Genomic DNA, 11273 nt, shown 5'->3' with positions numbered 1-11273 from the left:
TCTTTTGAATAATTTGTAATCACTATAACTGAATTTGTTGTATAATACTGTTTTCACAGTTTCACCAATGCCTCCAACAAATATCTCAAAAGCTTTGCTGTCTTCAGTCTATATCTACTTAAGTCTAATTAACAGTCTTTATTATTCAAAGACCGAGGAGAGTATTGTAGTGATTCTCAGTGTCTCTGATCTCTGTACCATATCTTTACCTTCAGTATTTCCAGGGTCACAGTTGGGGGTGCTGAGGGGGTCAGTCTATAAAATGACCCTGTAAATGGAGTTCATGTGTTTTGTATTGATTTGAACGGTCAGGATAACTTAAATCTAATAGTAATCACCAATAATTCACAACAATATGATGACATTTTGCACAGCAGACTATAGGTCAAAGCAGAAACAGCAATTACAGTCAACAACAGCGGAAATATTCCCCAGACTCCCTTATAAAATCACTCGATTTGATGAGTTGTCGAGTTAGGAGGACCTTTGTAAACTTTGTGAGACGCTGTCTTTGAGAAATTCTTCATTATTTGGACCTTCTTGTACATTCGGCTTATGTTAGACATCAAGGACTTTCTCCCTGTTAAAAATACAGTGTCCCTTTGTCCCAGCGATGTGTGTGTTCATATCAGGGATGGGATATAATATAATGGTGTTTTGTTTCAGGGTGTGCTGCAGCCTCCTCAGCACCACAAGTACATCACTGCTTTCTTTAACTCTGCTGCCCTCTTGTGGAAAAATAACTTCACTCTCTAAAACAATGCATGTTGAACCACCTGTGTGTGTGTGTGTGTGTGTGTGTGTGTGTTGTGTGTCTGATGTTTGCAGAAATGAAATAAAAAAAGAATAAAAGGAAACCACAAGGGAGGTCTGAGTTAGATAGCTCATCGCACTATTTTATTCAATTACTGACATCTCAGGAGAAGAGGAGAGCCTTGACACTCTGCTGTTGGTAAACCACTGGTGTTTTTTTTTTGTTTTGTTATTTTTTTTTTTCATAGCGTTGATGCAACACTGAAAAAGCGCTATTTCCAAACAAACACAGCTCCCTCATTAAGTGATATGTAAGAGGCAGAGAGAATCTCACCTGGACAGTTTTGCATGAAACATACAAATGAAACAGGTTCAACCTTTTCTTTTAGTCTTTTTGTAGTTTCACATATAATAATAAATATCCATACCTATAAACACTCCAAAAAAATCAAAATATTAAGTCACAGGTACTGGAAAAAGCTCCACTTTTAAATCACAATGATAAATGTACAAAACAATAGACATCTCATATAAATGTTAATGGTTTTCGTTAGAGAGTTAAATCTCATTTCAGAAGAAATCAGTGGATAAAAACTAAACTCGGAGATTCAGTATTTCCTGAGGTTTATGGGTTCCCCTTTAAAGGCCAGGAGAGGGGAATGGCTTTTATGTCACCGAGGAGATATTACAACAGGTCAAAGTGTACCTTTCAGGGTACCAGTCGGGTTAAGGACAAGGAGTTTTTCCCTGACGATAAAGCCGGGATGTTAAAAGATTCTGAGCACTTAATGTAGTATAATAAATGTACCTCCGCCCCACCAATCTCCATTTAGGCCACAATAGTATTCTAAAACAGCTGATTAAAGTCGTCTTGATCCTTAATAAATCTTCGCTGGTCCACTTTGAGCAGTTGTGAAGCTCCCTTTTTACTTAAGATTACCTTTTAAAAATGCTGGAAGCCACCACAACACCGAGCCGACCACAACCAGTTGTCACGGCACACTCTGACCATGTGACCGAGTAGTCAAAGAGGTCACATCTGCACTTGATGCAATGAAACGACGAAAAAAAAAAAAAAAAGAAAGGAAAATATCTGGGCAAAATGTACACAGATTCGGGGTTCGGGTGAGGAGAGAACGAAACATAGCCTGAATAAAACGCAAAAGTATTCTGAAAAACTGTACATGTAAACATCACACTTTCACTGAGTCCAAAAACCAGAGGGGAAAATACAAAGCTTCACACAGGTTTACAGTACAACCCCCTGCACAGAGCTACAGTCTCTTATCAGTGCAGGAGAGGCAACAATTGAAATAATATAAATAACAATAGAAGTAATACAGACCACCACCAAATGATAAGTTAAAACAGGCAAGGGCTAAAACCACTTTGATTTTTTTTTAACAGTGCTGTACCCACAGAAAAAAGAAAGGTTTAAAACATCTTTTATCACTCTTTGTACAGCTATACAGTACATTTATCTGACCACTTTAGCAATCCACAAGCTACCAGGGCATTTTAATCAACACCAATAGATTACATTGTCCAGTCAATACAAAGAGAAAAAATCCATTGGGCATTATTAGAAAAAACAAAAACAAAAACAACAACATGACAACACGTTGGTTGTCGTTGATCACAGTAACTCCAGCACACAGCTAAAATGTTGCTCAGCGTAGACTTAAGACAGTTCATCATCTGCAAGCTAAATGTTTTCGGTGGCGAGAGTGAGATCGATGTGACATCACTGAGTTAGACGTGAAGTGTCGAGGATCTGCTATGGCTACAGTAACACACGAGCAGTTTGGAGGAGACGAGGAAGACATGTGCGAGGACTCAGGTCCCGCGTACATCTACGATTACGTCTGTCTGAGCCCGCGGGAGCGTTTCGTGAAGCGAACCAGGCTTCTTTCAGTAAGTCAGGGACGTCTGTTTCATAAAGGAGGTTTTAATAAGGCTACCGATGAAAATTCATCCAGTGAGACTAACTTGGTTAGCTGGTCAGGTTAGTTGTTTTTTTAAGGTTTTAAAACAAGTTTCCTTCAGTTGTTTAGGAGAACGCTGCAACACCAACACCTCGTGTGTCATGTTTTGCTTTTCATTTCCTCCCTTTGTCTGTGTCTCCCGCCTTTGTGATTGTCAACTATCACCGATTTTGGTGAAACTGGATCATATTTTATGGAGAAAATGATTTCTGGTTTCTCCCTCTGCCTCGACTCTGTGATTTACGCAGTTTCCCGAAAGCAACATGTAACTGCCGCATACTGTAGCTACGAGTTAGCTCGGCTAGCAGACGCTGCTCGGAGCACGGCCGGGGACTGTTGGTGTTTACGTCGCTATCAGAGGAGCTTTAGACCACTGGGAGGACGAGGTGTTCAGGCACGCAACCGGGCTCAGCAGCCACAACCTCGCCTGAGGTGAAGAGACCGAACGAGTCGTTGAAGGAGGAAACTAAGAGGAGAAAACGGGACTGTGACCGAGCGAGAGATAAGGGTGTCGGACTGGCTAAATAAAAGGCGGGAGACAGACGCTGAGCTGGACGGAGCTGAATGTAAAGTGATTTTAGCTGCTTGTGTTGTTGCCAAATTGCAGGAATTGGGAATTACTACATAATGTTGCTTTAATTTCAGAGACTGAGCTCCGTCTGATCTGCAACATGCAGCAAACACCTCTTTTAATGTGGTCCAATGTTTTGCTGTAACATTTTAGCCTCCTTGTTGTATTGTTTGTGGCTGCGAACATGGCACTTCTGTCGCAACATATCAATTTCCATACTTGACGTCTCCGGGCACGAATTCGACCTCTCACGTTCGCTCCAAACCAGCTTTATGAAACAGATTTGTCCTGGTTCGTGTCACTTCACAGTTACGCCTCCTTTCTGAAACACTCCTGACACGGACCATTCAGACCGATGAGTTCAAACCGAGCTCCGATAAGCTTTTTCAAAAAGTAGCTGTCAGCTTTTTTTTCTTTATAGTCATCAATAAAGCAGATCGACAGCTGCTTTCTGCTTGAGTGGCGTCAGACTGTCCTTTGTTACGATCAGTTCTCGATGTGTTTGAACCGAAGCTGATATTCCAAATGAGGTAAAGACACACTCAGATCGCTGTGTTACGTTACCTTAATCCTGAGCTATAAAGTGCTTCCAAACTTGCAATAGATACATTTAAAATGTAAATGTAACGCAGCCCAATCATGACATGGTAATAAAATGTAAAAATGGTTCATTTAGTATGTGAATCCAACTCTAAACCGCCCTGTGGTGGTGATTTGTGATAAATAACTGATAGATTTGTGTTAAATACAGAAATATATCTCTCTAAACTTTGACAAATCAATAAGGTGCGAGCCGCTTTCGGCTGCTTGAAGAGTCATTGTCCTTGTTTGGAATGTTTCAGCCGACTGAATTAAATCTTCACAGATTGATGCTGTACAAACTGGGTCACTCCACTTATACACAAACAGAAAATCAACAATACAATAACACTTACGTCAACAAAATAAAAAAAATAAATAAAAAAGACACCACATACACACACTTACACCACTGTTTTTGTGCCGAGTGACTCACCATTAAAAGTGTCTGTTGTGAGACTGTGCTCTAGATCTGCTTTGAGTACTCTGGTGTGCCCTCAGAACCACACACACACACCCACGCACACACACATGCACACCGTACACACACACACACACCATAGCAGAAAGCTGGGAGAGTAAACTGTGATGTGATTACATCTTTTTCAAAGATTGTCTCTTGCTTCTTTTCAAACAGTGTGTTTTCAGACGATGAGTGGAGATGAGGGAGAGAGGAGTTTCGACGCCGCTGAGGTCAGAGGGGACGATACGGACGGACGGACGGACTGACGGACTGACGGGGTTTGTTTTGTCTGAGCAACCCGCACACGCTCACGCTGCATCCGGTAAAGCCTAACAGGTGCGTGTGAGCTAGTTGTGCCCTTTTCAACTCAAAAAATACTCACAGAACAATTCCTTCACAAAATCACCTTAAAGGAAAAAAAAAAAAAAAAAAAAGACGTGCAACATTAAGTCTCGTTTTTCTGCCAGGTCCCATTTCCTTTTCTCACGATGGATGACTGATCCCAATACATGAAAGTGCCTCAGTTATGAGGTGAGCGATAACGATCAGTATTCACGACAAACAACAACATTGAAATCGGCTACAATGCTGCATGGGATATCATTTCTTTTTTTCTTTTTTTTTTACAGTTACAGCAGGAGATTGTGGTAAAGTACTCCCCTCTTTTATGCCTTAAAACGCTTCTGACAGATTCATCTCAGTAAACTCACCATTACTGATTATCTTCGATATTGCACCTTTTTCCACTCTTCCAGGTTATAAAACCAAGAGTCTAAACAATATATTAATCTCCTTATTTCCCTGACAGGTGTCTGTGACCTCAATTTGCATACCCATGCTTCTTTAAAAGCCTCCTTCCTGTTTAATGACAAATCGCCCGTGATAGAAATATTCTTGATAAAATAACTGAAAATGAAGTCACGTTGGGTAATGAGTCTTTGTCTCTTGAATCTGGAAACAACTCCAACAGAGCAGGATCGAGGTATATTTTTTTTTTTATAACAGATCTGTTGGTCAAAATTTACAAGTGAAAACTGTCAAACACTGTCCTGTTTTTATTTTTCTTTCTCTACGTTTATTTTTTTCCCTTTTTTCGCGAGTCACCACGTCCTTCGGTAGCTGTTGAGGTTAACAGGTCAGTGGATTTAGCAGCGATTCATCTATGGACGCTCAGAAAGCAACGCAGAAGAGAATTTAGGGAGACGACCCGATCAAATCATGCCACTGTACAGCATATTTTACATCTGTGTTAAGATAGAAAAAAAAGTTACTGACACTAAATCACTGCTAGTTACCCACTAATTTGTCCAAACATCTGCACAAATGAGCCAATGTGGCGTTATAGACACAGCTAACACTTTAGGTACTCCCCTGTGTACCAGTGCAGATCATTTTTTCACATAGATCATCGCTTCCTGAGACGGATGGAGGTTGAAGTGGTAAAATGAGCTGAATGGGATGAATGGCTACAGATAACAGGGCACTAAGGTCAAAGTGAACCAAATGCATAAATAAACATTTTTCAGCCTGTGATATGTTCTGGCCTGTCCGAATACAGAAACATGTGGGAATAAGCAAAGGTACCATACCTACAGGACCCACTGTGCACTGCAGTATCACTCGTGTACGTTTGTGTCTTTGAATGCAAGTCTGCCCGGGTGCGTGAGACCGACAGAGAGCGACAGGACGGGTCTCAGTTCTGCTGCAGGATCAGGTTTTCCAGCTCGTCTGCTGAGCGGAGCAGGAAGGCGGCGGACTCCCGGTATCCCGCGATGAGCTGCCTCACCGCCGTGACCTCCGGAGGGCTGAGCTGAGCCGAAGCTCCACCGCCGCCGCCGCCCTGACCGTGACTGTTGGAGCTGGAGGTGGAGTTTGGGCCGACTGACTTCATACTCAGATCTGTGGGACCTGCAGAAAGAATGGTAACGATGAAATGAGGTAGAACAAGAGTGAGCGGACAGGCATTCACTCGATGGAGAGCACCGGCGAAGCCTGTTCCCATGTTGATGTGTGTTTCCTCTGACCACCAGGATTTGAGATGGTTCAAGACCAACTTTCTTCCTACTAGATTAGTAAGTACCAAAACCGTTTTTCTCTTTGGACTGCAGGTTGACCGTTAGCTGTTGCTAACACTGTCTTTACGACAACAACAGTAACACCACAGGGAGAGACTGGGAGGAGGTAAATTGAAAAGGCATCTGTTACTACTTTAAGAAAAGGGTACAATACAGGAGAAGCATCAGAGAAACATCCTAACCCCGAGAAGTCCTTTTATGTCTAGATGTCAACTATGTAATTATGACTAAAGGTATTCTGACTACATACCCCGGCCCCAGCAGGAAGAAAAATGCCTGTGCCCATCTAGTATTTCAGAGATGCATCAAAGAGGAGCTCCTGAAGAAAAGGAGATTCCTGCACACTGATTTTAAAGAATGTCTTGAAAGCTCAAAAATAATCCTCAAAACATATTTTCTTTTATGCTCACCACGTCCACCCATGTGCCTATGAACTGTGCTGCAGAGATATTTACTGAAGTTAGCATGCTTTCCAGCTAGCCCTGGCCCGTTCTGTCTTGTTTTACCACTCCCAGCTCCCACTCCCTACCGCTAGCTGCATGGCTAACTGAGCTAACTAGCTAATGACAGCAACAAGAAGCAGCAGTTAGCGGTCACTGTGGGGATATTATACCCCCTGGTTTTTTGGAGTGACCTTCGACAGGTGGCTAGTTTTTACAAACTGCACATTTAAATGATGAAATATGTACGTTGTGTTTCGTGAGCAGTGTTTTCAGTATCCATTTCTTCTCACTACACAGCATTTTAAAGCCACATTGTTGGGTTGAACCGCACTGACAGAAGCTCCTCACCGTTGGTTTGTGCAGCTGCAGAGTTCTGCTGGTTGCTGCCGACCGTCCCGTACCCTCGCAGGCTGTAGTTGAGGCCTCCGTTGGTGTAGAGCTGGTCTTGGGCAAATGCTGCGGTGGAGATGGCGAAAGCCGACGGGGCCACAGAGGTCGGATCCCTCGAGTTGGGCTTGTCAACAGAGGCGGGTTCATCCTGTGAGAGATTTTCAGTGCGTCAGAGTGTTGTAGTTTTATGTTGTGCAGTTGGGCATTAATGATGCGTATCCATCCTAGCACATCCCTGCTGGGCAAATTCACAAACACAAACTGCCAAGACTGTTACCGTCGCTGGGTACACGTCGAGCCGCATCCTCTTGGCAGCATTTCGGGTTTCATTGTCACAGGCAGCAGCGAGGATGTTCTCAGCCATGGCAGAGGTGAGGTGAGGAGGTGTTGGTCGGATCTGGGAAGATGGTTCGACGAATTTATTGCCAATTATGAATGTGAAACACTGCATTTAATGACTGCATGTTGGATTTACACAGACATCACTTCAACTGGGGGCACTCTGTACCTCGAAACCGCCTTTTTTCATGCGGCGACAGGATTTGAGGTAGGTGCGGATGCGCTTGCGTGAGCGCTCCTGGAACTCTGGGAACTGGCGGCTACAGGACTCGATGATGGCCTGGATCTTTTCCTTGGGCTGTTTGGAGATGGGCACCATGCGGTCCAGATTCTCATCCACGAACAGACGCACAAACATCTGACAGGGAGAGGGGGAGGGGAGAGAGGGGATGTAGAGCAGAAAAATGGGAGTGGGGGTGGAGGGTGGAGGGTGGAGGGAGAGGGGTGTGAGAGAGTCGAAAACAAAAGAGAGGAAAAGGGAAGGCAGGGGATGGGGGAGCGTTAGAGGAAGAGGAGAGGATAACGAGGGAGGGGGAGGTAATGAAAACAGGAGCGATGGAAATTGAATCATTTCTCATATTCAGGACAATATTTCAAGTGTCGGCTTATTCACTCATGTTTGCATTTTTACAACTCTGCAACTCTCCTCGTTTCTATTAGATCCAGAAATGCACATAAAGTGGTTTTCACAGAACAAATACTGAATATAGGGAACTATACAATATTGGATCTGGGACTTCTCTGCTCTCCTCTTTAATAGAATATCTACATATTCATAACCATACTAATAATTTTACAGAGCCGGCTGGTATCCATCAGCGCTGGAGAGCCACAGATGAGAGCAGCACTGTATCTATCACAGTATTGTAACCTAACTATATGAATGTAATTATTTTAATTCATTAATCTGCAACAGTTCGACAGTTAGACTTACATTGAAGGCTTTGAGTCTTTCAGGGTCCATACCCTCGGCGTCATTGATCTTGTCACTGTCATCGTGGTCGTCATGATCGTCGTCGTCGTCGTCAATTATCTGTGCCCGACCAGAGGTCAAGTCCTCTGCGCTCATGCTCAGTTCAGTTTTCACAGAGTCATAGCTTCCTGAGCTGTAAGGAGGGGACTACAAACACACAAAAATACAATTTTTATACAGTAAACAGACAAAAGAGCTGTTTCTGTTTCTTGGTCAAAGAGTCTTACCTTGTTGGAGTACTCTGTTTTGACTGGGTACTTCCTGTTCGGGTCTGCAGGGTAAGAGTTTGGAGTCGTGTTCCCCGCCGGCAGCAGTCTGTCACTCAGATTGACCGGCTGCTGATCCTCTGAGGAGGACGAGGGCGAGGTGGTGCTGAAGTCCAGGGGAGCGCTCAACCCATTCTCTGTCACCTCCCCGTAAGGGGCCCCACCATCTGGGGGGTTCCCACCCACAGCCAGCACCTCCGGGGAGGTCAGGGCCGGCAGCCCGTTGGCACTGCCGCTCTCTGAGGAGTCATCATCTGGCAGAGGGGATGAAGACGCAGATACAGAGATGAGCTGCGTGAATGTTTGTCATCATTTAATGTGAATGAATGTGGGTTTGTTTGCTACAGTAGGAACTATTTTTCTATCTTGGGTGTGTTACTACAGCGGGATCGGACTTCCTGCCTCAATGTTGTGCTTTCTGAAACTGTTAAGGAGGTGAGTATTGGGGTCAACTGTCAAGATAAATAAAAGTTACTGTACAGGGGGACTCACAGGAGTTGATTCAGCGAAGAGGGATGAGGGTGGGGGAAGGGAGCCTTCACTTCCTGGTCGGTGCACATTACAGACTTTCAACACACTTTATGGTTTCTACATGTGCACACCTACGTTCACTGGAACAGTAATTATTATTTCCACTGATTTTGCCCCATTTCCAGTATTTTCTATAATGGCTCCTAATCTGTGAAGGTTAATGTTGGCCTTTGTCCTACTTCTCTAAGCCCTGCACCCTGAGAGAGAGGGGTGCACAATGGATTGGGGCTGCGGTGGTGTCCCACCCCCTGTAAGAGTGGATTTATTTGGATTAGTCCACTAAGAACAAGGCAAGCTGTTTCCTGCATAACACCAATCTGTACACTTCCTATGCAATGAGTTTACCATCAAAATCCAGATGTAAACACAACTAAAAAAATGACCACAAACAAATGACGTCATACCATCCTCTTCTTTAACGTTGGCTGTCGAGTTGCTGACTCTGTCTCCGTTTGGTGGACTGGGCTCAGGCACTGGGGGCTGCTCGGTTGCGACCCATGTGGGTTCAGCACTGTTCATCTCCTCGCTGCTCACCGAACTGTCATCCTGAAGGGAGACAAGAGACTGTGAGACAGAGAACGAACTCTGAATGTGCAAAGGCCATGGACTGTAGGTGATGAGGAGAAAGATCCTCACACTTCTGACGAAACTCCCCCGAAAGTTCCCCTTTCGTCCCGTGATTATAAAGACCATGATCATGTCTTTTGGCATTTGAGGTTCACACTTTTTGAAGTCTATCCTAAAGCAACACTGGCATCCCTTTGTGTGCATCAAAAGCAGTATTGCTCGCCGTAATTGTTCCTGCTGTCCACACAGTCAACAAAGAAATCCCTTCTTAAAGCTGCATCAGTGTTTGTGATTGGAGACAAAACCCTGCAGTCTTTGTTTTGTGTAAAAATGCATTTTTAAAGTTGAATATGAGGCTTAAGCAGTTTAAGTTAGACACATCAAGTGGGAACCTTACAAAACTTCAGTGTTTTCAGCATGAAGTTCATCTTTTTCTTGCTTCTTTGAATCTCACTGAGGTCTGTAGGGCAGTTACATCAACCAATAACATTTTCAATGTACATTTATGTCTTGAAGAAAATGTGAACCTACCATTTATTATCATGATTAAGTCTTGGTAAAGGACGCTGACGTCTGGCAGCAGAATAAAGGGAAATACTGGAGCCTCCCTGTTAAATAATATGTTTCTTGGAGCGCTGCTATTTTTAACTCTGTTACGTAGAGAACCTAAAGATGCTTGTTGTAGCGTAACACGAGTGAGTAAACCACGGGGGTAAGGATTAGCGAAGGAGAGCTGAATAATCTCACAAACTAGTCAGACGCTGTGCTTCGAACTACAGAAATGACTGAACATCATCGACTGGAGAGCCGTCAGTGCTGAGCTTCACAATATTAACGGTGACTCCTCTCTGGCCTGCTCGAACGCCGTCATGCGTCAGCTGGCAAAAGGGGGCAACACCATAATGACTGTGTGACGGAAACAGAGCAGAAATACATCCCATCCTCTCATCATTCCCCCTGCACGAACACACGAACGGGCCTGGACTCCTGGGAATATGCAGCCATCCCTCTGTAAGAGGTCTTTTTAGGGAGACCGAAAATGCTCAGTGACGGCTCCATTAGGTACCTAGTGAGCATTAAACTGAGAGAAGACGCAGAAGGAGGAGGAGGAAGAGTCTCTAATTACATCTACATCACATTACTATTCTACGTAGTTGGAAATGTGGCATCATTAATGTTTTAAGGAAGTATATAATTGATAAAATGGGGGGATATACCTTTAAAACCGAGGCCATGAGAATTAACTCAGTGGCCTTGACTCAGATATTTATATTTATATTATAACTGAACAGTAGGGCTGCACAATGAATCCAAATAGATTCAAAATTGCTTTACTTT

At 43.7% G+C, this 11273-nt stretch overlaps 1 protein-coding gene across 1 annotated transcript in view; it reads right to left on the bottom strand.

Moving 5' to 3' along the window:
- Nucleotides 1–869: 869 nt before the first annotated feature.
- nol4la (nucleolar protein 4-like a) overlaps nt 870–11273 on the bottom strand; it is a 29515-nt gene continuing 19111 nt past the window's right edge. The window contains exons 5-11 of the mRNA XM_084366071.1: nt 9773–9914; nt 8799–9091; nt 8533–8718; nt 7768–7956; nt 7537–7656; nt 7218–7407; nt 870–6259 (exon numbers count right to left, since the gene is read on the bottom strand). Of these exons, the coding sequence (XP_084222197.1) occupies nt 6045–6259; nt 7218–7407; nt 7537–7656; nt 7768–7956; nt 8533–8718; nt 8799–9091; nt 9773–9914 (1335 nt within the window). The 3' untranslated portion in view covers nt 870–6044. The remainder of the gene's footprint in view (nt 6260–7217; nt 7408–7536; nt 7657–7767; nt 7957–8532; nt 8719–8798; nt 9092–9772; nt 9915–11273) is intronic.

Source organism: Pagrus pagrus (assembly GCF_965226575.1).
Source record: "Pagrus pagrus genome assembly, chromosome: 11".
NCBI classification, from domain to species: domain Eukaryota; kingdom Metazoa; phylum Chordata; class Actinopteri; order Spariformes; family Sparidae; genus Pagrus; species Pagrus pagrus.
This window is presented reverse-complemented; position numbering and strand designations above follow the sequence as displayed.